The sequence below is a fragment of the Malus sylvestris genome, chromosome 3 (genome assembly GCF_916048215.2).
Source record: "Malus sylvestris chromosome 3, drMalSylv7.2, whole genome shotgun sequence".
NCBI lineage: Eukaryota > Viridiplantae > Streptophyta > Magnoliopsida > Rosales > Rosaceae > Malus > Malus sylvestris.
Genome location: NC_062262.1, coordinates 10013978 through 10041272, shown reverse-complemented (window position 1 = coordinate 10041272; position 27295 = coordinate 10013978). Strand labels below are relative to the sequence as shown.

Genomic DNA, 27295 nt, shown 5'->3' with positions numbered 1-27295 from the left:
TGAAGTTGTAATAATCGATCGTGAAACTCAATTGCGTTCCAAATACAATGAACATATAACCTTCTCTATAATTTCTTTGTTGCCTCACAGGATCTCATCAATCACGACTTATTCGTCGGCCGTCGGGGCAACGGATAAGTGCATTTCCCCTGTACTTTAAATGGATCTCTATAAGTTAATACAAATATCGTGCCCCCAACAGAAATGTACACACCCAAAATAAAAGTCATTAAAACCATGACCAACCAGAAATATATCGATTATTTTCAAAAAAATGACTACCCTACAAACAAGTGGAAACTGAGTGAATATTTACAGGCTATTGCTTCTCACCATAAAACCGAGACGAGGAGCCATCTATTTTCTTTTAATTTGTTTCATAAGGTCTCCCCCACTACATCCCAGTTTTCCGGATTCAAATCCTGCAGATCATTACCGAGAGGAACTCGAACAACCCTGTCAGTTAAACAGGCATCCGAAGCGCTTCTGCTGTTGCATAAGCAGGATAACGAAATATGATAACAAGGAATAAAACTCTCAAACCAATGGGAAATTTCTGCAGGTGCCAGTGCAAGTTTTGCGACAATGCAGTGTATTTGGATGCCTTGTGCAACACCAAAAACTTCCAACTCTTGCCAGGAACCAAATGTCTGTCAGCATTACTCCAGGATACACTTTGAATCCCGGGGGGACAAAAGACAAAATCCAAAAAGGTAGTTCTCAAAACAAGTTCCAGTTCCTCTAGTCAGAGTCCGAGTCAATAGAAAGAAACAATCGCGGTCTCGCAGAACGTTTTTGGCGAGGAAATGAGAAAGGACTATTTGATCTTCGCCTACTTCTGTCAGATCTGCTACCATCATTCACACCGAGAAGCAAAGAAGCTGCAAAGGGAACAACAGTGAGCCTAATAATCTTTGTTAACCACTAATTACAAAGACTGACAACATAAAACAAAGACGTAAGAAGAAAATTAGATGTGATTGTGTCTGATGCGATTGTATCACAGAGTCTGCATCAATTCATCTTGCCCTAGTGAACATATGAACTTCAGACTTTTCAAATAAGCTTTAGAGCGAAAGATGCACATGAACACAGAGTAAGCAACAAGCTTGGGAAAAATAGGTCCTATTTGAATTGCAGATTTCACTTCCATGGAGTTCATGAACTTGAACATGTGATTCCACACGAGGTTGAGCTTCAAGAAGCTCAATAGCACTCACTTCATTACTCAAACTCGTTTGTGCATCTTCCGAGACAGCATTCACTTGTATCAGTGAAGCTTATTGACAGAAAGGAGATTTTTAGAACCTGAGATAGCACTCACTTAAGCATGTTTAAAATCTGTTATATTTTAGTTCCTTCTGGTTTTTAACACGATCGCAAGCAAAAACCAAGATCAATTTGAAAGAACCACCAAAATCTAAAAAAGCGGAGTACAGACAGAAAATAAAATCTGCATGTGATGTGCTTAACGACAAGACTAAGATGTTGATACTGTTTCACTGGATTATACAAAGGAATGAATTATACATCAGATGACATGAATGAATTATACAAAGGAAGAAAGTCAGACAAACTTTTAACCACTAGAATAAGGTTAGACCTCTTAGACTCAGATAAAAACGTTCAACTATCGCATAGAAATTTGGAGTAGTAAAACTTCATTCAACAAAACTCAAACAGTATAAAACAATTTCAGCCAGGTCACCCAATTCAACAAAATACATAACAAATAGCTTGGATATATTTTCAGGTACTTGTAATCTTTTATCATTGTTTATTAATAAAACAACCCGATTAGTTTCCTTTGTAATCGAGTTTCTGCTTTTTAGAATTTGAGCATCCATAGTTGTGGAAGAAAAAATAATACGAAACTAACTTTGCCGATAAAAGAGTATTCGAAAGTTCAAAACAAGGCTAGTAATTAAACTTTATCTCAAAGAACATTACCGGTGCTAATTACACATCCTAGAAGGCTAGGCACGCAGGGGAAAAAAGATAAATGGAAGCAAATGCCATATACAGTCAAAAGTTTACATTCAACTTTTGTGAAGAGTAGAATTATCTTGAACAAATATTATAGCTTTTCTTTTAAGACTTGAGAAATAGTTGAAAGTCAATAACCTCATTCAAGAAGCAACATAATGTGGAAGTAGCACCTGCTTAAACCATATATAATGAATGTGCTACAACTGGCTCCTAAGACAATAAAAGAAGAAAGAAATAAAGACATTCCATTTCCTCCCTCCCACGACAAACTTTGTTTCACATCCAGAAAACAAGTCAAGAGTAACAGTTATATTCACCAATAAAATAAATCAGCGCTCAAACAAAACACCACACTGAAAACAGGGATGCTGTGTCCATGTTTAAAATATTTGCATACCCATACAATCGAGCTACCTCTGATGCTAATCATGAACCAATCTAAAAGTCATTTGCAGCAAATCTGTCAGAAGAGGACGAACCTGTATCAGCCAAAGAATCCATGGCACCTTCTCTGGATGGCATTTGCACTCTAGAATTCAAACCATTAGGAGTTGCAGGTGTGCCATTGATGCCACTGGCGTCGCCCCCAAGCCTAAGAGATATCCAATCATCGGTGTGGACACCATTTGACATATCAACCTGATCTCTCAAATCAGAATGAACTGATGCATCCGATGGTCTTGTGGGAAGAAAAATTTGAAGAGAAGGGTCATCACCAGGAAATACCATTGGATAATCAACTAAGCCACCGTTCATGTCAACATCTGAACGTGCAACAGACGAATCAGGTAATAGGGTAGCAGATCCCATGGTAGTTTCTGGAGCCAGTGTGTATCCATTCATAGATGTGGAACAATGGATGGAACCATGCTGCAGACCACCTAGGGTATCTGGTACATCTGCCTCAGAAGTAAATAACTGGAACCCAGGGCCAGATTGAGTTCCGGGAGGTAATGATGACCAGAGAGGAATAAATTCATCATCATTGCCAAAAAGATCCATGCATGAGTTCCCACCATTTCCAAGCGTCGGATCGCCACCAAATGAATCAGCAATTCCAGAAGGCGCCGCAGGAAAACTAATCCCAGAAGCATCAGTTCTGTCATTCCTATATATGGTTCCAGAGGGCATTATATCGTCATCAGAATCACTAAGTAAAACAACTTCTGCGTCTCCGACTGGTGCAGAAGGATTTTGTCCCGAAAATCCATACACATTCAGAGAAAAAGAATCCATCTCAATCCCATTGTTAGTAGAGAAATCAAAGTTCCCACCACCATCCTGATTTACACTCGCATCTTCACCATCCCTACCACTTCCAGTGGCACTGCTGCTCATTGGGATAACTTTTAGCTCGTGGTCTGCAAACTGCTCTTGTAATCTATTACCAGAAGAAGTGTTCATATCTTCAGGTTTGCTGAATTCCCAAAAGCCGTTGTGATTCTTCCTGATTCCAAGTTTCAATCCAGTACGACCTTCTGAAACACCTTCCAGTTTGACCTGCTTCAACACTTCCGTCTTTGGGATACTTTCTCCTTCTGTTGGGGCACTAAGTGTGCTATCAGGAAGGTGCCACCGTCCAAGTTCCCCAAGCTCCCTACGATCACTTTCACTTTTAGTCTTAACTCGCCAAGAACCATCAGGCTTCACCTCAATCTCTGCTACATCCTCTTCACAATACCTCATCTGTTACAACCCCACGAAACAAAAATATAAAACAAAAAAACAAAGGATGGATCAATTAAGTGATACTTTAGAACCAAAATATTAGGTAGTGCATAAAAAGGCATTACCTTTGAAGTGATACGGTTGAAATAAGGGTCAATAATGACATTCTCCAGCGCATAGTTCTTAAGACAAATAGGGCACTGCCACTGCAATCACAAACCAAAGCATGCTAAACAAACAGAATAAAAAACAAGGACAAACAAACTGCATCTTTCACTTTGCAATTTGCATAGAAGCTTGCCTTCCTTGAACGTTGATTCATTTCCACAAAAACATCAAGATCAAAACAGCCAATGTGAGGGCAGGGCTTGAATCTTCCAGCAACCTTCATTCTTGAACCACTCATCTATAAAATATAAGCAGAAAAATACCAATTTCAGAAATCAAGGCATGAAAGATGTTAGTTGACATAAGAAAACTCGTCTCCTGACGAATTATTTATGTACTACAGAAAAATAATTCAACACGAATTCCTAATATATCAAAGAAAATATAATTGCACCATAAAGAAGATATGTGTTAGTTAGAAGAATTAGTGTCAGCATGTTCAGGCAAATAAAAGATTGTCCCATCACTAGTAGGGTGCTTTTCTTTGTCACAACCCTAGACACATCAGAACTTGGAAATCACTTAAAACAATTAGAGTAACACGCAACATAAAGACGTACTCCTGATATCAAAATTATAAGAATCTGAAGAAGTTAGAAGAGTCCCTTGGTTATTCATATGCTTGGCAAAATAAGCATTCTTCATACCCAAGAGTTGAGATATTAATTGCATACGGCGTCTTGAGCTCATATACAAAAAATAAAATTCATCAAAGTATTATCAGATAATTGAGTCATATATCCTGACTGTAATTAAACTCCTATATAGAAGAGAGCATTTCATCGCAAGTTGGAAAGACAACTTACCGGACAACGTAGATTGACAGTAAAAGAATCTGCAACAACTTCCAAATCACTGTCACTATCATCATTATCCATTGCAGTCCCACCACCAACAACACGACACACACGAGCAAGCGCATCTTCAAAACTTTCACCATCAGACTCCTTGGGAATCAGATTGAGAATCTAGAAAAAGAAAAATTTTAAAAGACCACTAATATAATAAATGCCATGGAAAACCAATAACAGATAGCATACAAATTTATACTTAAACATCGACAAGTACTGGAAGAAATATAAAAACGATCAAATCTACAAGAACAATAGTCCAGTAAATTATGAGATTGAGCTCACAAAGTTAGCCATGTATAAATTCCTGCTTCAGGACATTCAATCAAGAAGATATTTTTTGTGCTTTTTATAAAAAGATTGTTGGCAATTCGACAGCAGCATAAATTTGACGTTATGCATTTAACATCTACCTCACCAACAATCTTCTTCCGCAAGTTTCTTTCTCTGATTACCAGTTTTACAAACATATGTTGAAGAAGCTACAAGAGCATCATAGCAAGCTCAACCACCCAAAGGAACAAAACAAATAAATAAAAAATCATAATTACCTGTTGCACAGTGCGTTTCTTCACAATACGAACCCCTAAGCAGAAAATACGGGCATCGCATCCTGTTAAGGAAATCTTATTAAATCCGTCTTTCGTGTATGGTGTGATCTGACAAAACAACATGAAGTACACTAAGATACTAACACAAACAACTTATTAAGTGTTTTGATTTACAGAGCAATCAGAAAAGCCCTGCAGTCACAATGCCAATCTCATCTAAAATTGAAAGAAAGGATCCAGCACATGAAACGAACACTGACAACTAAAAGCTAATAATTTCATAGGAGAAAAACTCACAATTGGACCATCATCACGACCATTAGCACCAAGAAGTTGGGAGCCAGGTCTATAGATTGCACGAACAGGCACACCTGCACATTATACAGAACAATCTCCAATAATAAACAGAGCACATTCAAGTGGATACACTGAAAAAACCATTCCAAAGCAGCATCTTTAAAGACCAAATAAAAAATTCAGAACAACCATACCATTGACCTGTAGATCTGCATGTTGCGGCCATTGCATCCTGAATGCAACTTTGTCATTTAGAAGCATACACCAAACCTGCATTATGATGTCAAATCACCAATCAGTGAATTTAGTGCTAATATAAAGCCAATGATTCACCAATCATCAATCAATACACTAACCAACCTGAACATCGTATTCTTGTTTAGACAGCAAGTCCTTGTCTGCCCTTGTGAGTTGAAATGTTTTCTCCACATTTTGCACTGGATTCGAACTGGACAATTTGCGGGGGGATGGGGAACAAGATTAGATGTAAAGTAAAGCATTAAAAACATAGATAATGTGCAAATATTTTCACAAGGATCTGCTTGTCTATATGTGAGTGTACATAGATACTTGTCACTTCATAAGGTTACTTCTACCTGTTAAAGCAAACTTCGAAGTCTTCATAGTAAATCAACGGAAAATAAGTACTTTCAGGCCACAAGACGTTTACTCTTTTGAATATACAGGTTCATTAATGGTTTTATGAGTTAAATAACATCGCGTACATGATTATGTATCATATTCAATGTATTAAAACGCGGAGGCATAGGCAAGGCGTTCCATGGATAGCCCCACCTAGGCGTGAGGCAAAGCCTCACGGGACCTAAATAACTTAATATATATTGCATATATAATTATATATATATATATATAGCATAAAACTTTGTAAAACAAATATAATTATAACTAAGCCAAAGATAATATCTTCTTCTTCATTACTAAGTGTAGTTGTACTTGGAAATTATGTCATATAGTCTTAAAATGTTGTAATTATATATTTTATTCTAAGAAATTATAGTGAACTTCAAGAGAAATAAGGCTGAGTGGCCACAATTATAGGGAGGTTGAAAGGAAATAAAGGCAGAATGTCACAATTATAGGCAATTCCAAAAGGAAATAAAGGCTAAGTGGAGCTATTATAGGGAACTTGAAATGAAATAAAGATTGAGTGGAGCAATTATTATAGGGAATTTAAAGGAAATAATGGCTGAGTGGAGTAGTTATAGGAAATTTCAAGAGAAATAAATCTTGGCTAATCAAAATGCGAGGTGGCACAATCTGAATGGGCAATAATTAATAAAGAACAAAAAAAATAAAAAAGAGTTAAGAGTTAGACTTTGCCACTAGGATTCTCTCTCTTCTTCCTTGAAACTAGAACGGCACATAGAGGAATGGCAGAAACAGAGGAACGGCAGAAATAGACCTGGAATTGGAAGGAAAAAAAGGCCCAACTGAAAGCCTGGGCGCGCCTCAGCCGCCTAGGCATGCCCTGACGCTGCCTCACGCCTACCCTCACAAAACAGAGGCGAAAACCCAGCAGCCCCGCCTCCAGGGGCGCCTAGGCACGCCCCAAGGCTAGTTTTTTTAATATTTATGATGGTTAGATATCATACACAATGTGATGTCATCTTCAAAACAAACTTTACTGTTGTTGGAATTAGAATGTTATTACTCAGTAGTCAGTGCATGTGCACATAGTACATTCATGAGAAATAACTATAAAAAATGAAACATGATCCACTCACCCATCAGTTGGAATATTTGTAGCATTCAATTTAACGGGCTGTAAAGGATGTTGAATAGTTACCCAGAACCTGAATAAAATAGACAAACAATTAAGCCAAAGTAAGCATAAAAAAAATAAATAAATAAATAAAAAAGATGTCATGGCATACAAGGGGGCAAAGTATTTGCAATGTTAAAATAAAACATAAGCTAAATGAGGCAATAGTTACATAAAACAAATAAAGTGAAAGTATTCACTCAAACCAAAATACCATAACCTGATATAAAAGTAGAAACCATCACATAGCCATAAATCCTAGTTACTGAGTTTGACCCACCATACTGAAGTTACTAGTTAAAATAGGTCTATTTTAAAGAATGTCAAGATACAACAACAACAACAACAACAACAAAGCCTTTTCCCACTAAGTGGGGTCGGCTATATGAATCCTAGAACGCCATTGCGCTCGGTTTTGTGTCATGTCCTCCGTTAGATCCAAGTACTCAAGTATTTTCTTAGGGTCTCTTCCAAAGTTTTCAGGGGATACAACAAATATAAAAAATAAAAAAAACACAATATAATGGAAAAAGCCATGCCATCAGCATAATGATTGTGTTGGGACCAAGATGAATCTCTTTGGCTACTTATCTCCAATTAAAGTCATGCAGTCCACTAAATCATACCACATGATAATCCTACCACTCCTTCAATTCAATTCAATGTACACTTTGCCATTCTATCTAGTTTATTGTTTAAGTGATACTCAAAAATTCAAGCAATCACAAAGAAATATACTATGGGCCAAAGTGAGACCTAGTTTTTTGTTTGAGCAAAACTTCAGCACTTTTATAAAATATTGAATTGTTCAAATGGTACATAAACTGAGTAGAGCAGGTTATAAAGGTCATAAATCCAAAATAAAAATCACTTTCATCATGTTAACATCACCATATGAAAGATTTAGCCCAATTTTAAAATGGGAATGAAGTTGGCAGAAAGGACTAGCAAGTATGAGTTAAACAAACCCCCCAATGTCCCCAAAAATGCAAAAACAATGAAGGAAAATAGATGGCTTGGCAAATGGTTACATGCGTAATTCAAAATAAGACACACACAAAATAACAAGCTATAATCAGTTTTTTATAACAAGAAAATACTGGTGCTACATACGGATCAGCCCGACTTAGTCGACAAAGTTCACAATAAAATAACTCAGGAACTGGTGGATTGCCTTCCATAGGTTTCTCTGGAACTATAACACAACCCATGTGTTGCCACACTTGGCATCTTGGATCTTCACACTGCCATTGAAGGGATGAGAAATTGCAAAAACCATAAGAAAGTGCAGTAAAGGTGTTCATATAAGAAATGTTTCATGTATAATCAAATGAAAAAAGGATGGGACAAGTAAAAGACTTGTGATTAATCAAATGTGCTACAATCCAAGGGAACAACGAAGAAAATACAAAAAAGTGTAGACTACCTTAATCATTGACTCTGTCTCTAATGAATTCCCGCAGAGACAGCGAACCTTTATATCTGAGTGGTAGGGATCCTCAAATTCGCCTTTTATTTTCACATTACTACTATCAGAGATACATTGTCCCTTTGATGCTAAATCAGGGGCACCAGAAATCTGCATTTTCCTAGAGAAAACAGAAAACAAATACAATTCAGAGGAAAAAGCAAAGTAAAATATGTAGTCTGAACAAATAGAGAACTATATATAAAGCACATCTAAGGACTTCAGCTATACATTCAATATATTTTACAAGGAGTAAGTCAGTTTTACAAAGTTAAAAAAAGAAGGCAAAGACAACTCCAACCCTTATATAAAATAATGCAACAAATATGTGGCATATTAGCATATATGAGGACAAACCTATAGATGTCATCTACAAGTTCCGCCACCTGTTCCTTTCCAACTGCATTCTTCCTTGCCCACATTTTAGAAACTGTAGATAAATCGAAATAAACAGAGTAAAATATTTTAATGATCAAAGCAAAGAAATGGAAACGCAGAAAAATGGAGCACAACCAAAACCTCAAAATAATGCAGACATATTGTGGTGTCATAAACTACAATAAAAAAAGTGTTTCCAAAAGAACCAGACCAGATAAAATATAATGAAAACAGAATCATTAGAAAAATGGTTTGGAGCATAGAAGCTGAAGGCCTGTTTGGCACTGCTTTTGGAATAGCTAAAAGCACTTTTAGCAGTATTTAGCAGAAATAACTAGAAGTGCTTCTGTGCAATAAAATTATTTTTAGTGCTTTTCCGTTGTGCTTCTTCTGTAGGAAGCATTTCCAAGAAGCACTTGAGTTTTTAGTAAAAATTAGTGTTTCTAGCATAAGTGCTAAAAACCGTAAAACCATAGAGAGGTTGAGAAACAAAGATCAGCGCACAGGAAAAAGGAAACAATAATTAGGTTCGAAAATTTTGGAAATTAAAAAACTATCCAGATTTAGAATGACTTGATTCTCTATCATGAGTATGTCCCAAATTTTGAATGATTGGATGACAACCCCTTAACCGAAAGCTGAATGATTAAAAAGAACTGTGGATAACATCAAATTTTAGTTTTACAAGATTTATAACTAAAAAGTCTTCACTGGTTTTCTGAACCATGCTCTTTAAGAGAAAAAACAGCAGCTTTCCTAAATCTAAGATTCTAAGACATCAGATACATGATCCTGAACGTTTCTAGGTCAGCCAAATAGAAAACAAACTGCAGATGAAAGCCACTTCTAATTCTTCAGTGCGAAAGCATAATGAATGCTAAAAAGATGTAGCATGCTCATTAACATCAAATGTCATATGAACTACATCAATAACTTATGACACAATCAGTTCTCATTTCCTATGCTTTTATTATAGAACCCAATTAAGAAACAACTACTTCTTATATCTTATCTGGCTGGACGAAGAAAAGGAACTATACAATACGTGCACTGGGTTCCCCAACATATAAGCTACACTTATAAAAACAGATAGCATACACATAGACTGTTATATTAGCAATTAAATCATCTGAACCAGGAAAAAGCAGTTGGTATAGAACCATTTACCTTGTTCATCAGAAAGAAGCGCTAATATCCGGTCAACAAGATCCTGTATAATAGAAATTGGTAAATCAGACAACAGTCTTCTCTTACGACATTCATCTCAAAAACCTTGTAAAATGGCTTCCCAAGATACCATCGTAAAAGGTAAGCTAATTTTTATGCAATGAACAGCTCATATTTGGTCTTAGGTTCGCTTATATTACACATTTTTCTGGGGTGGGCAAAGTAAGAGGGGAAATTAACTAAGCAACTCTTGGTAGTCATTGAGAACTCTATATAACACATCATCCAACCTTGATAAATTACACCTAAATAAATATGCAGAATATAATAGGACCTCTTATACTTTATAGGAGTATTGACATGAACAATGGAACCCACATCAACATGAATTCCTGTGAACTCAAAAAAAGTACGCCACATAAGCATAAAATGCAGTGCAATGGTGAGTACATAGATAACATCCACTATATAAAGGAATGAAGGGGTGAGTATGTAGATAATATCCACAATATACAGGAAGGAACCCAACATCACATCACAGAGTGGTATTTCTAGCATCTCACCTGCTTCTTCCCCTGCTTCGAAAGACCTAATTGGGTGAGAACATCTTTGAGCTCTTTTATTCGAAAATATGCCAATTTTTCCTGCAATGACAAACAAAAGTTCTAATAAATTCACTGCTTCAAGAAGTGGCATCCCACCAGTGTGAACACCAAAATAATAGTAAGCAACGTCTGGACTTCCTAAAATGTAATTAAGTAGCTAAAGCAATCTTTTCTCCAAATTCTTATTTTGTTTATGCTATGAACTGTCGTTGGAATTCTGAAAGAAACAAGTCACTAGCTTCTTTAACAAATAAACCATGATAACAGATATGCAATGTTTTAAACCCAACAAAAAAAAAAACTTAGGTATCCAATACAAGTGGGTACATATAGCATAATCTCTTTACTTTTCTCAACTGACAGAACCAGTAATATATGAAGTTTGGTATACAGTACAAGCAACACCGTCTACATATTATGTATTATGTATTTCACAAGTTGAATATAATATGAAAACAGTATCAATGAACTAAACGCTGTGAACGATACTTTAGCCTCAAGGGAATAGAAATGGGACAGGAAAAAGAAAATTAAAACTTCCAACCAAATGCGTAACTAGATTTACAACTCTTTCTTAGAAGGTAAATCTCCACCATCCAACAATTACTTGCAAACTATTCATGATCAACTGTATTCATATATCTTTGCTTCTTCGCATTTCCCTACTTCAAAATACCCAAACTCATTTTTCTTATCTCATCTATTCACACCTTATGCAGGTCACACGAACAACACTAAATGTCAAATTAACCAAAAACAAAAAAGTTGTCATTTGAGACATAACCCAACTACATTATATCATCTACTAATTGGATAACAGAAAAAACTAAGTGACACACACATAAAGCTACTTATATGAGCTTATTTCCACTGATGCATTCAATAACACCGCCCGCATACTAGTTCACCAAATTCACTAAAGTAAAACGACCCCGCCATTGACTGAACTCGCAAAGTAAAGCAAACTTACTGAGGCTAATGTTCTACCATATGCAAAAACTGGACTACGAAATTACTTTTTCCAGCAAATTTCAGCAGATATAACAATAAGCATCAAGAAAAAAATAATCAAATCGAAAAAAAAAAATCAACTAAATACCTTGCAACTAGCTACCAAATCCATTTTCACCGCCAAAAATAAAGGCCCAGATAGTACAAAATCTCCTCCGGACCAATAATTTAATCAACCATCAAACCAAATAAACCAGCACATAACCTCCACAGGGACCGATCTATCCACCAAAAAAAACCAAAAAATTAATCAAAATTCCAAAAAAATTAAAATTAAACCATCTCATGTTCTCAACTGATAGTCCTGAATTGAGCAATCGCACGCCAAAAATAAAAATAAAAAATAAAAAAACCGAAAAAATGAAATCTTACTTTGCTTGATCGAATTGGGGGAGGGAGTCTAGGGTTTTTCCCAAACACCGACTTTGTGATACTGCTCTTTGTTCTTCGTCCCTGTAAATGATTTTGCGTTTTTTCTCTTTTTTGACCGAAGACCCCCGCACAACCAGAACCGATCCCCCCCAATAACAAAGTACGGACCTATCGCCGATTATCCAATCCGTTTTTTTGACGGGGAACGCGTCCGGGTTCAGTTTCGGTGCGCTCACGTGTCAGTGCGCCACACCCGCATTTTAGACTCGGGTAAATTCGTACGGTTGGGACTTATCTGTCTGATCGAATGGGGTCCACGCCGCACTGATCTTGCCACGTCATAATTAAAATAATTAATCTGTTTATTGTTTTTAAAAATTAATAAAACGTCCAATCAGGTGTCCATCAAAGAGGACTGGAAAAAGGACTTGGATTGTCTGCCCTCCTAGTTGTGGTGCCCTTCCATGCCCTCCTATTTTGTACGGTCACGGTTAAGCCACGTCAATATTTTATATTAATTTTTTAATGAGATAATAAGACAAAAAATAATTAAAATATAAAATATTGACGTGGCTTAACCGTGACCGCACAAAATAAGAGGGCATGGAAGGGCACCACAACTAGGAGGGCAGACAATCCAAGTCCCTGGAAAAAAGACTGCACGATGAGAGAATCGGGAAACGAGGAGGAAGCAAGGAGCATGAAACCGGAGGGTCCTTTTCATTGGGATCTTAGGTAAACATGAATCGTGTGGTCAGAAATTATTTAAAATTTAAATGTAAATAATACTTAAAGAAAACTGCCCTCACGATATACGATAAATGAACACGATTGATGGATTTCTAAGAAAATGATATAGCGAGGATCCTTTTCGCCTATGGGTCCAGCACAAGACCAATTTTTCCTTCTTACAAATAATTTTATCTCTACTAATTAATAAAATCTTCTTTGTCAACCAAAAGAATGTGAAATAACAAATTAGTCTTCTATCACACAAAAAAAATGATGGCCAATAATGTAATTTCACATGTCTAAATTTTACTGTTTTGTATTGAAACTTCACTTACAAGTGATGTTAAAATACCTTTAATATTAAAAATAAAAATAAATAAAAATAAAAATAAAAAAACCTCTCACTCATGGAAGGAACGGGAAAGTCCGTGTGGAGAGAGATCTCCTCTTTCTTTCCGTAAAGTGGAGAGATCCTCTCTTTTGTGGCTCACTCACAAAATTCATGATAAATTTGTTTATATTATAAATTATTTTATAAGTATCATATCATCATATTCGCAAAATTTTAATTAAAGTAAAGTAATTTAGTCAATTAATCAAAGGCACACAGATATTTTGGTTAAAAGATGTAATTATGAGACGCAGACTGGGGATAAAGAGGTTGACGAAGACCTAGAAAGACTTGAAAATAGATTCTAAAAAAAGACATGGAATACTTAGAACTAACAGAAGACTTGACGCAAAAAAAGAGCACAATAATGTTCTAGAATTCATATATCTGACACTATTTAGTGGTATAAGTCCTTGTTGTTGTTGTAGCCAATCAACTCTAGTAAACATATGATTTATAATAATAAAATATCTTACCATAAGCATAAATTCCTGAACCGATCATGAATTGAGAATGAATTCATCTTGATCGTTTGAGTAGCCAAATCAGTTACTAATTTCTAAAGTAATAATATTTTTTTTTTGGTAATGAGAGTATTTATTCAACATTCTAACAAGGCCGAAATACAAAATGAGAGAAAATTTATCCGAGAAGAAAACTTATCAACTTGACTCCGCCCCAAAATGGGAGGATTAAAGTCATGGAATCGGATCGTTGGATTTAATTCAAGACCTAAAAAAGATTTAAATATTAATGATCTCATTATTTTATTAAATTTTAATTAAAAGTTTAATGTTAAATAATAAGAAAATAGAATATAAGTGTATTTTTAATCCATTTATAATCGAATAATATGTTACAAAAAAAAACTTAAATTACCATTACAAAAAAGTATAAATAATACAAAAATCAAATAATATGTTACATGAAGTTGGATCGAATCAACATGAATCCATATCCATTTTATAATCAAATTATCAGATTCAAAACTTATTCAGATAATCTAATTGAAAATCACAATCTATATCTTATTAATTAAACCAGATTCGGATCAGATCCAGATCAAAATTCGATTCATTAGCAAGTCACAAACCTAGACAGGCAAATCATTTTTAGAAAAAGCCCAAATTATTTGAATTGGGTTGGCCATAGCTTACAGTTGGGCTTAGAATTATAGTCAAATTTCACCAAGTCTCCCGTAATGCAAACCAAGTAATGGTTCGGGTCGCAAATTTCTTGAGCGGAAGGAAAAGAAAAAGGGTAAGTCTTTATTTGTACTTCACAGAGCTTCAGAACGTGGAACTCTTTCTTCTCTCTGCGATCTCACCAAAATAATTTCAGAAAGCAGAAAAGAGTGTAATTTTCGAGTGCCCATTTGATTTCACCACCCAGAATATCGCTTAATTACTTCGATTTAACATTTGAAGGTTCTTTCGAGCAGTTAATGGAGTCGAATCAATCCAAACCCGGCCTACTGTGCAATCCTGAAGTCTCTCAGAGAACCCTGTATGTGTTCTATTCTCTCTCTCTCTCTCCCTCTCTCTCTCTCTCTCGATATATATATATATATGTTTAATTTTGAACAAATTATCTGTATTTTTTTAATGTACAGAGATTGGGTTGTTGGGGATTTAGCTTTCAATTCTTTAATTTTGATTTTTGTGTTTCTTTTCACTTTTTGAAGGTATCCATATGTGACTGGTACATCTGTTGTGGCTCTCAAGTACAAAGATGGAATTTTGATGGCTGCTGATATGGGAGGTTAGTTACCAATCCCATTTACATTGCATCACATACTAAAGTTTTAATTTTTTATTTGATTGAACTTGTTTGTCCGTTTCTTTATTGAAAATTGATGATGTTGGTGCTGTGTATAACTTTTTTTCTGGTGTTTGTTGGAATGTGGGACTTTTTCCCCCCTTTCTCTTAGCTTCTTGTAGAGAAATTTGTTATGGAATTTTCGGAGTTGCTCTTGTACGCTTATTCTTTTTGTTTCCATTTATCTTGAGCAGAAATAGTTCAAATTAGAGTCTTTTCAAAGGTACATTAATTTCTTTGTTATTATATGTAATGCCCATTGTTAGCAGTCATTCTAGCATTTTAGATCCCTAAAATGCCAATTGTAGTTGAGATAAAGGCTAAAATGGTATCCAAAAACGGATTCGAACTTCTCACGTTCTGTAAAAGTTCCAAGATCTCTGGGAGAAATAAAACAAGCACAGAGTATGTGCGGGACAATGGGATGCTTTCGACTTTCTCCTCATGTTTCAGGAAGCAAAATCAGCAAACTTAGGTCCTAACAAGCAATTTATTCTTTAAATAAATGGATAAATCATAAATGGTTGTTTGTAGTTTGCATCATTACTGTTTAAAGCTATCAAGAATGTAGCAAGCTGCAAATTCCTTTTTGGGGGGTACATAAACAAAAGCGTTTTTTTTTTTTTTTTTCTTCCTCCTCTCTTTTTGCTGAGTGCCAAGTTTGTGCATCTGCTGTAACTATTAACAGTCTTTGTACCATGTAATGTCTTCTCTAACTCATTGTTTCATATGCTGTGTCCATCTTTTTATCAGTAATGCACATCACCTCTTTTCTTTTTTGGATATGGAGTCAATTACTTCATGACACATAATTTAGAAACCCATGTATGCTCCTTTTGTGTCTGTTGAGGTTTCTTAACAGTATCACACTGATGGATTTGTTGATAGGTTCTTATGGGTCTACCCTGCGGTACAAAAGTGTAGAGCGAATGAAGCCCGTTGGAAAGCATTCCCTTCTTGGCGCAAGTGGAGAAATAAGTGACTTTCAGGAGCTATTACGTTATCTTGACGAGCTCATGTGAGCATTCTTGATTAAGGAACATTATGAAGATGACTATCTAGCTACCTTTCTTAATGTTTTAATTGTGCTTTTTTGCTATGCTTCTTTGTATCATTTGCAACAGTTGGTTAAAGGATTATTCATTTTGAGTTTTCTGGTTGTAGCCTATACGACAACATGTGGGATGATGGGAACTCTTTGGGACCAAAAGAGGTGCACAACTATCTGACCCGTGTGATGTACAATAGGCGTAACAAATTTGATCCACTGTGGAACTCTCTTGTCCTTGGTGGAGTAAAAAAGGGACAGAAGTACCTTGGCATGGTAGGCCTCATTTTTTCCTTCCGTTAACACTTGTAGCATGCTGTATGGTTTTAGAACATATGTTTTTCTTTAAAGAATAAATATACTGAATGAGGTGACTTAGTTACTTGTCATATTTTTATTCTCGTCCAGGTTAGCATGATAGGCGTGAATTTTGAGGATAATCATGTAGCTACAGGATTTGGAAATCACCTAGCACGGCCTATTCTTCGTGACGAGTGGCATGAGAACTTGACTTTTGAAGAAGGAGTAAAGTTGCTGGAGAAGTGCATGCGTGTCCTTCTCTATCGTGATCGATCTGCTGTCAACAAGCTTCAGGTAGAGTAATTGATTAATGCTATTTGCTCTATCAATTAGTATCCTTTAATACTAAATTTTAAGTTATATATTCTGTAATTTGTATAGATATTCCTGAGAGCTTTCTTATGTATCTATCTGTTTATTTTCTTTAATTAGCATATAATCTGCTTGGATCTAACGGAAGACGTGACACACAACCGAGCGCAATGGTGTTCTAGGATTCATATAGCCGACCCCACTTAGTGGGAAAAGGCTTTGTTGTTGTTGTTGTTGTTGTTGTTGTAGCATATAATCTGCTTGTCTATCATCTTTTATCTTCTTCGACATTGATGAAACCGGATAAACCTTTTTCAAAAGATTTTTTTTTTTGTTGCTATTGTTGCCCGTGCAAGTTCTCAGATATCTCTCTGCCTTTCACACTGACAAACACATTCAGACTATTTTACTAAAAGACTTGTCGCTCTTGATTTTGCTAATGTTATAGTGTCTAGTTCATCAGACAAGAAATTCGCATAAACCTGGGAAGTATGTTAATTAAATTTTACTTGGAAAGTAATATTTATTTTACTGATAATAGATTGGGCTTTAGCTCCAGAAATTGTTTAAAGTGGACAAAGAGGGAAATAATACTTGTCAATTTAATTGAGGATTTTTGCCAAATTTCAATTGTATGTTAGTTGGGTTTGCATATATTCTCTTAAATTATTTGGCGTAAAGAGTTGAGTTTTTAAGAGGTCGCACTTGGTGCGATGGCAAGTGCCTTCGCCCATGAGCGGTAGGTCTCGGGTTCGAGACTTGGGAGCAGCCTCTCCATAAATGGGGGTAAGGCTAGCCGACATTCACCTCTCCCAGACCCTGCGTAAAGCGGGAGCCTTGTGCACTGGGTACGACCTTTAAAGAGTTGAGTTTTTAAAATTGGTCATCATCGTAGTTGTCGTTATTAAGTTCAAGCTTCTTAAGACTACCTTACTGAGTGGGGGATTGTTAGTGGAGAAAACTTTGATGTTTACTATAGGTCTGTTAGTAAAGTGATGATTTGCACACATTGGATCACTGTAGTGAGACATTTGAAAAAGAAGCGAACAAGTAGTTTGAAATTAACACAGTAGTAGCAAGGCCAAAAAGGTGATGCAGCAAATTGGTCTAGACAGATCCTGATCATATTGTACGCCGGAAGTGTGGAGTTTATTGCATTCCTTGTTTGACGACACCTTTTCAATTTTGAAATTGCAGATATCTAAAATCACTGAAGAAGGTGTGACCATCTCTCAGCCTTACTCTTTGAAGACTTTCTGGGGCTTCTCCGCTTTCGAAAATCCAACATTGGGCGCTGAAGGATCATGGTAGCTGGATGGCGGCATGGCTTCTGAACACGAAAAACCCAGCTAGGAGCCAAGGTGAAATTTGTTGTCTTTCTACAGTTAAAACTATGAACTTGTAACACTGTTTACACTCGGGAATATATTTCTCAATGGCTAGTTGGTTCCGAGAAACTTTTTAGAGATAATACGTCGTGTTCTTTATTTCGGTGTTGCATCATCCACTCAAGCATGAACTTATTGTCGTGATATTTATACCAATGTTTGTACTTCTTTTGAGTTATTTGGGCAATATGTGGTTTGAAATTCAAATATTATTGCGACTTTAAACCATTGATCGGGTTTGTTCTTGTCTGAATGCGTGGTCCAAATTCCCCGAGAAAATATGTAAATACATGTGTAAAAAATGTGGAGATGGAGTAAATTTACAAAAACAGATGAGTAAATAGTGATTGCTTCCAAATGTTGTCAGAATTCATGGGATTTCACCTCCAAAGTTAATTGTTGCAATGAATTTACAAAACGGATTAGTAAAATATGATTTGCTTCCAATTCTTGTGGGTAACACAGATGATATAAGGTAAGCAAAAAATACAAAGCAACCGTCAATATTACCAACTAGAGACCCCAAAGGGGTAGTGTTCAAAATTGTAGACACCCAAGTTTGATTCCCACCCAACTCCGAAAGGGCAGCTCTCATGGCGTTTAGTGGAGTTTGATTGGTAGGACGATTGTGGGATGGATTGTAAACAAGACATAAGTTGGCCGACTCCCGTCTAATTGTTGCATGAGTTGTAAGGTCAGTTTACGTCACCAATGTCTTCTTTCTTTCATCTTTAGCGTACACCAACTTTGGAGTCTTTCAATAATGTATATTAAGAGGGGAGAATTTAACCTCAATCTCATAAAAATAAAATTTACCGACTAGTTTTTAACCTAGTATTACTTCTCTGTCCGCCGTTGGAAGATGTTCCTAATCAAAATCACCTCACAAAAAATAGGAAAATAGAAAAATTAATTCCATTTAAAGCACTTAATTTACATGAAAGTACATGTAATGTTTACAATAACTTGGACTAAGTTATCCGACTGTGATGAAAGTATATTTCTCTCTTACTTGAGGAAGGAAAATCTTAACTTTTCGCTTGTTGGATTCAGTTAATATTTTTATTAATTCCTTCTCTTTTCTGTTATTCACCTTTTTTTCTTCTTCTAACTTAAGCTTAAATTTGGTGGAAAATGAACAAGTTTAGTTTTCTCTACTAAATCGTTCCTCTTTTCTTTCATTACTGATTCCCAATCTTCTAAATTTTGAAGAATGTCATATATTGATCTGCTATTCCCGTTTCTTTGCACCCGAGTTCGAGCTCTCATGTAAATGAAAGTAATTTAGGATATTGCGTTGTTAAGAAATGTTTTGATATTATAATATTATACGATGTGTTTTAGTTTCTCTGTACCTTGAGTTTTGCCTCTGCTGCGATATGGGTTGAGCAGGTTCAAGTTTTGGAGACGCCGGGTTTTGAAGCGGTACTCCACATGCCTCTATATATATGGGGGAAATAATATATCCATTTATATCACTCCACTTATATTATAACACGTAAAACACTTGCTTGAATATTTGACATTTTGAATAAAGTGGGAGAAGCCCTTCCAGAATACAAAAAATAAACTAGAAAATGTAGCGGATAGCAAGCCGTACACATGTTCACAATCTCAAGGTTAATTGTGAATTTATTAAAAATAGTTAGATGACTAATCGATTTTTAATTTGGTTAATAGACAATTTTGATTATCAATTCACATTTTTAAATAAGAACGAAATGAGAAAAGGTAGCTAACATTTCTCGAGTATTAATGTTTTAACGATTGCAAATTAAACGTTTTGCTATGGTGCAAATTAAACCAGGGGTGGGTCATTTGATTTATTAATTTTTGCAAATGAAAACATTAAAAGGAATTAAAAAATTATTTGGAAATAAAATCAAAACCGACTAATCGAAATTTTTTATGTATCGAACCAAGTTAAACCGATTTTATTTAGTTGGTTGTTAACAACGTAACCACGTACCGAACCAAACGGATTCCTGTCCTCCCTTGCACCACACCAGCTTCAAAATGTACAACTTTTTGTCTTCATAAATCTTGTAGTTCAACTGAATAAAAGCGTCCACTTCTGAAAACAAAGGTCAAGTGTTTGGACCTTATTCCCAACTATTGGACTGCTCCTTATATAAAAATTGAGCTTAGTTTAGGTCCAAATACATCAAATCCAAACGAACAATATTTAGCTATTCAAAGATAAGTATGAATTTCCACTCAAAATTCTTAATGTTTTAATCACAAAGTTTTGTGATTATGATCAGAACTGTTCATATTATAAATCATACTATAAAGATCATCTCTGCAAAAAAAAAATTAAAACTAAGTTCGTTTAGTCAATTTATTGTAGTAAATACATAGACGGTTCGTAATACTTTTCCCAATACCGTTAATTTGTTTTTAAACAGTTTCATGACCAAACGACCTTAGTTTTAATTATTTTTTGCAAAGGCGATCTTTATAAGTTGATTTATAATATGAAGAGTTCTGATTATAAACACAAAATTCTATAAATTGACAACAAACAATTTTAAAAAAAATTGAGTAAAAATTCATACTCATATTTAAGTAGCCAAGTATTGTTCAGCTCAAACTTGCCTAGTAATCAAATGGCAAGGAAACGAGAGCCCATGTCCCTTTTCCATGTGGCGCAATGCACGGTATAATGCCAAAAACCCAAGAATGCATCTTTGCTATGGTCTTCTACATAAAGATGGGCAAAATACTCATGGATTTGGCCCGTTTGGGTAACCGTGGTTACCCATTCATTTAAAGTTCACGGTTATGGTTATGGGTAACCGTTTAGACAAACAAACAGTTATGGGTATAACCGTTGGGGTGTGATATTCATACACCAATTTTTACTTCTCCCACACCCTTTGTTAATTTATGTCCTTTGATGTTCTTTAATTCATCTGATCCGACGGCTGAAAATTAAAAGAGTGTGAGATAAGTAAAAAGGGGTGTGTGGATCACACCCCTAACCGTTTATTCGTGAAATTTAAATGAGCGGTTATAACGGGTATCCATCAGTTATAGGTATTACCCGTGGTTATCACGAGTATGCATTTACCCATTTAATTTCATATATGTAAAATTAAAGAAAAATTAAAAACCCTCGTGTTGAAGATTCCTCATTCGATGATAATACTGATGCGAATGTGGTAAAAACTAATCTTTATTTTTGTTTTTTACTTTGGAGTTATTGGTGATACTAATTCAATTTATGCATATGGGTGTGTGAAAAATCATGGAATGTAAACCTTATGTTTATGCATATTAACTCAATTGATTTGGTACTCCGCTTTTGTTTGCCTTTCTTTTTTCCTGATAATTAAGTGTACAATGTAAACCTTCTGTAATTACTTACTTTTGTTGAATTCATGCTAATTGTTGTTGGTGTTCCTAAATGGGATACTAATTCAATTTGTTTCTTTTGTAGGTTTTTTTTGGTGACAATGAGTCGATGAGACTTTGTGATTGAACGTGCTAAAGTATTAGTGTTCGAAATTATTTTATTTCGGAATATTTTGGAACTTTGAATCATCTAGTATTCAAGATAATGACTGCTTTTTGTTTTTAGAAGCTTTATGAATTATAATTAAAGACTTGCTTGGGTATAACAGAAAAATACCGTTTGTAAATTATTATTTCAATTATTGGAATTGTATGAAGACTTAAATGATTAAAATAGAAAAATGCATGTTAAAATGTAACTATAACAATGTTTAATTGTCAGAAAACGAAAATTGTGACAAATTTTTCTTTTGTAATTTTCAAGTTGTTAAAAAAACATATTGACGGGTGAAAAAATGGGTAAATGGGTAAAAAAAAAGGATAAACGGGTTCAAAAACGGGTAAACAGATAAATAGTTATGGTTAAATGGGTAAACTGTTATGATTAAATGGGTACACAGTTATGAATATAGTTAATCGTTTATAAACGATTATGTAGGTATGAACATAAACAGTTATAGGTAAATAACCACGATTATCCTTAAACCATAAATGTTGCCCATCCCTTCTACACTGTCAGACTCCTGTCTGCATCTAGATAGATCACCAACCCCCCCCCCCTTTTGCATTTATATTTGCCCAAAATTCACCAAAAATACATACAATAATTTCTCAAAAGTTCTCCTTTTATTTTCTCCTCCAGAAAAAAACCCAAAAATATAGAAAGAGAGAGAAAAATGCAGTCCATGTTAACCTTCCATGGAAGCTTTGGCCTTCCTCTCTGTGTTTCAGGGATATCCCATCACCATCTGACCTTTTCTAAGGAGTATGTATACTTCCTTCCTCTTCCTTCCTCTCTCTCTCTCTCTCTCTCTCTACTTTCTCTCTCTAAAGCTCTCTTTCTGTTTTTTTTTAAGAATATGATTTTTGGGTTTTTTATTATTTTTTGTGGGGGTGTTTTTGTTTTAGGATGGCAGATCATGATCGCAGAAGGGAAGCCATGAAAAGGAAGAGGTCACAAGCTAGGGCAGCTCTGCATGCAAATCAAGAAGTGGGTTTTGAAGGAACAAGTGAAAGAGTTGCAACAGAAGAGATCAAGGAAGACGATGGAGATCTAGCTACTGCACTACATGATCTGTGTTGCAGTTATTTGGCTTGCACTGCAAAAGCTGCATAAACTCAATTACCTTTAGCTTAAATTAGCTTATTGAATCTAATCTTAGTTGATTTATGTGTTTATGGACCTACTTTGGATTAATGTATGTGGGGTTTGATGAATTTTTATAACATATATTTGGAGTTTATGTTTGGTCTGGGTTTTTTTTTTTGGGCTTTTTGCTTTACAGGGTTTTGGGATCTTTGCCTTTTTTTCTTTATTTTTTTGGGAAACTGATTATCTTTGCCTTTGATATGTCATTCTTCTTGTTTGCTGGTTTGCTGGTTTGCTGGTTTTTATTTGGGCTTTTTGCTTTATAGGGTTTTGGGATCTTTGCCTTTTTTTCTTTATTTTTTTTGGGAAACTGATTATCTTTGCCTTTGATATGTCATTCTTCTGGTTTGCTGGTTTGGTTATGGACTGTTTCTCTGCACACTTTGTTGTACCATTGTTCAGACAAAGAACGAAGACTTATCACATGAGCATGAGCATCCATCCGTCCATGTTTTGAATTTGATCCAAGTTCAAATTATTGTTTTGACCAGAACAAAGAAAAGTTCACAACGAGGTGATTTTCACCCATTTCTTTTAGGGAATTTATCATTTCAAAAAATATTTGTTAAAACTATTTTGTGGAACAATTTTATAAGACTTAAAAAACTTTTTTCAATATAAAATTCATAATTATTTTCAAATAACAATTAAATAAATAAGAAAGGGGGAGAGAAAGAAGAGAGAAGATCAAAAGAAGGGACATAGATAGAGGAGAGAGAACGGAGAGAGAGAATCTAGAGTGAGAGAGACAAGAGAGAAAGAGGCAGACTAGACAATTTTTTACATCATTCCTTATTACGATATGTAAACGACACGAAAATAATGTGTTACAGATCAACACGATAATTAATTAGGTCGCTATCGGGTTACACGATAAGAACTTCTTAATAATAGGTTCTTAACAAGTTTACACGAATGTGACAGCGGATAATCCGTTTCGACAAGTTAAAAAAAATTATTTCAATAATTTTAATTTCTTAAATTACTAAACAAATTTATTATAAAAGCCCCTAATATAATATACTATATATTAAATATATATTATTGTATAATTTAAAAAAAAAAATTAAGTTTTATTTATTTATTTATTTTTATAGTATACTATAGGTAAAGAGTGATTAAAAAATTATAAAACATATCAAAATAAAAATATCAAGTAATTTAAAAATATCAAACATATTAAAAACATAATAATTAATTTACAAGTGTGAAAAATGTGAAAAAAATATGTAAAGGCTCGTGATCGCATCCTCTATGCTTTGATTATGGGTACATCGTCATTTGAATTTTTAAAACCGTACAAATCCTCATGAATAGTATTTTTAAGGGAGTTCAAAAAAAAAATTCATAATTATTAATGTACAAGTCTAAAAAATGTGAAAGCATGTATAAACGTATCAAGTTCCTTAACCTTGAAACGCAGCTTTCTTTATTTTGCATATCTTTTAACATTTGGTATTTTATAGTAATGTACTAATGTTTTTTCATTAGGTTCTTATTTTGGATTATGTAATACTTGAAAGACAAATGTTTTTTTTATTTTGTTTTGAAGTAATATTTATGTGACAATGTGGCATGCATATACTAATTTAGTATTATGTTTTATATTTTCTTGGGTCGAATTATGTTTTCATCTTCATTATTTATTGATTTAAATATATTTTCTTTAATGGGTAACAGGTCGAGTTATATTACTTGATAATATTAATGGATCGATTTCGGGTCGGGTTATATTACCATTTACTTTAATGGGTATTATAAGATACGATCCTTTAAGATATCAGGTATGTCACAAAAACCAGAAGAACACAAAAAATATGATACGAATACCAAATCTAGAAATAAGCCTCATAAAGGATCATAAGATATGAGAGAAAGGAGAGATATTTTATTTAAACCCATGTAACATCTTTTTACACCCAACTTAAAATTTTAAATGTTAATTGTCTATTTTACACTATTGCATACTTACTATTAAGTACAAAATGAAATTAATAATAAAACTCAAATTTATCAATAAACCCAAACATTATAATTAAACCCTAAGATCACTCTTTGTTTATCATACGTTTATTCCGGCTAAAATCCTAATAGCTCTCATAAAGAAATATAAGTTTTTTTTATTTGATTGATGGTGATTTTGAAGTTTTAAATCCTCCAATCAAGGTTGACTCAATTTATGAATTTTTTGTTCGTTTGATTTCAATTTTTTAGAGTTTAGAAGATGAGTATTTTGGTTTTAATTTTTTTTTTTCAATCAACCCCGCATAATTTGTTTATCTTTCTACAACAACAAACTGATGCAATCGCTCTCCCACTGTCCATCTGCACCCCAAAAAATAAAAGGGGTGTGCTATCCACACATCCTATTTTACTTTTCACACATCCTTTGATAATTTATGTCTGTTAGATCTTATTCAATTCATCAGATCCGACGGCCGAAAATTAAAAAAATATATAAGAAGTAAAATGGGATGTGTGGATATCACACCCCAAACAAAAAAGACTTGCAGATATTGCAAGGACCTTGGATTCCGTTTGCTTCTTCTATGTTTATATATATTTTTTTTCACTTTTTGTGCAAACATTGCAAGGACTTGCAGACTTGTTGACCTTGAAATGACTTTAACGAAACTAAGCCTAGAAAATAAAAGGAGTTCCATGTCAGGCACATTTATTCTTGCATACTTTTCTTGTTGAGTACTATCTGAAGTCAAATAATTAATAATCTTTACACCTTAACACTGGACCACCACCTAGATTGCTACTAACATTTAAAATTACTACTGAGATTTGATCATATGACCATTGGATGATATTTCAAAGTCGATGCAACCAAAATTCGTAATCTAATTGCTTATAATTTGTCCATTTGTTGTTAATCATAACTTGAAGGTTTTTTACTATAACCACTTTCTCCTCATAGTCTAGCGCGTTGAAAACCTGAAATGAACAAGAGAATCCAATCCAAATTAAGATGAGTTAAAAAGTAAAGCAACGTCTCTTGATAGTAGTATATACAAGCAAAAAATAAGGTTAAAAATCAAATAGGTGTAAAAATAAATCCACATATTGAATTAGGTTTATGGGGGTATATTAGGTAGTAAATTAGGGTTTAAAGAGATATTAATAGTTTAGTTAAAAATCAAATAGGTGCAAAGAGTAAGTTGAGTGTAGAAATAAGTTACATATGTTTAAATAAAATTTCCCGAGAAGGGAAGAGGAGAGAGAAAAATTAGAACATAGAGAGAGAGAGAGAGAGAGAGAGAGAGACTGTCATCATTGTTTATTTTTCTCATCTCTTCGTCTCTTCTTCTTTTGCGTGGCACCACTTTTCCATTTTCTTCAGTTCTCTTCTTCATTTTTTTTTTAAATTATTCTCCTCATTTATCATCTCAACAGGTGGCCCCATCTCATAATACCATAAACATAAGTTTTCGTTCTTATAAGCTCTGCTTGATGTTTTCTAATGGTTTACCAATCCTAGAATTATTATTTTTTAGAATGTTGCAGGAAGTAGTATTGTTCGTCATTATTTGAAAATAAACCAAAGAAGTAAATGATTCGAAAAAAATATATATAATTTTAGTTAGAACCACAAATTGGTATGAACTGAACTAGAATCGTCATGAACCGAATCGTATGGTTTTAGTATTTAATTTGAGTAGAACCGTATCAAACTATACCGTTGATATTTTTCGGTTCTGGTTCTAGTTTGAGAGTGGAATTGGGCCTAGCCGGACTTGCCCACCCCTGGGAGAGAGGAGAGAAAAATCAGATAGGAAGGGACATGGGAGAGAAAAAAGAAGAAGGAAGAGATGGGATAACAAGAAAAGATGGAGAGAGATGAATTTAAAAATTGATTTTTTGTGTTTGTTTACTTTTTGAACAAACGATATTATCTACACTAAAGGAGTGGGGGGTTAAGCCTAAAAGTGGGCAAGAATCGAACATAAAACATCTCACTTTTAAGTAAAGAGGAATACCATTAGATCGTAGTACTACGTGGCGACTTTTTTGTGTTTTTTAAAGTAAGATAATTTTTTAAGTTTACTTTTTAAAAATAGTCATACCAAACAATAATTCTTGATTCCAGACTCAAAAATTGTTTTTGAGTTAAAACTCTTTATTTTTTTGTTGTTAAATTGATTAAATCAAAGGAAGACAAAAAGAACGTTTACTTTTTAAAAATAGTCATACCAAACAATAATTCTTGATTTGAGACTCAAAAACTGTTTTTGAGTTAAAACTCTTTATTTTTTGTCGTTAAATTGATTGAATCAAAGGAAAACAAAAAGAGCGTTTGTTATCATTTCTCAAGTTAAGTTCTTG

The 27295-nt window shown here is 34.4% G+C and overlaps 3 protein-coding genes across 4 annotated transcripts; 2 read left to right on the top strand and 1 right to left on the bottom strand.

Annotated features, from left to right (window-relative positions):
- Positions 1-36: 36 nt before the first annotated feature.
- Positions 37-12555, bottom strand: LOC126615147 (E3 SUMO-protein ligase SIZ1-like). The gene is made up of 17 exons (XM_050282903.1): positions 12309-12555; positions 12025-12157; positions 10884-10964; positions 10321-10363; positions 9133-9205; positions 8734-8896; positions 8421-8551; positions 7270-7338; positions 5885-5972; positions 5719-5794; positions 5525-5598; positions 5228-5335; positions 4632-4793; positions 3959-4063; positions 3783-3863; positions 2469-3675; positions 37-881 (listed from the first exon to the last, which is right to left on the bottom strand). The coding sequence occupies exons 2-17, from the start codon at positions 12046-12048 to the stop codon at positions 742-744; spliced, it is 2625 nt and encodes an 874-aa protein (XP_050138860.1). The 5' UTR covers positions 12049-12157; positions 12309-12555; the 3' UTR covers positions 37-741.
- A 2084-nt stretch (positions 12556-14639) lies between these two features.
- On the top strand, positions 14640-18471 carry LOC126615732 (proteasome subunit beta type-4-like). 2 transcript variants are annotated; one of them, XM_050283618.1, is made up of 7 exons: positions 14640-14787; positions 14873-14937; positions 15116-15192; positions 16138-16267; positions 16414-16573; positions 16706-16891; positions 18107-18471. In XM_050283618.1, exons 2-7 carry the CDS (start codon positions 14876-14878, stop codon positions 18218-18220), a joined length of 729 nt encoding a protein of 242 aa, XP_050139575.1. In that variant the 5' UTR covers positions 14640-14787; positions 14873-14875; the 3' UTR covers positions 18221-18471. The 2 variants fall into 2 exon arrangements, with proteins under 2 accessions (XP_050139575.1, XP_050139576.1); XM_050283619.1 differs by having other exon boundaries at positions 14655-14787; positions 14859-14937.
- Positions 18472-22382: 3911 nt separating this feature from the next.
- Positions 22383-23057, top strand: LOC126615736 (uncharacterized). The gene is made up of 2 exons (XM_050283622.1): positions 22383-22579; positions 22723-23057. Exons 1-2 carry the CDS (start codon positions 22491-22493, stop codon positions 22928-22930), a joined length of 297 nt encoding a protein of 98 aa, XP_050139579.1. The 5' UTR covers positions 22383-22490; the 3' UTR covers positions 22931-23057.
- Positions 23058-27295: the final 4238 nt, after the last annotated feature.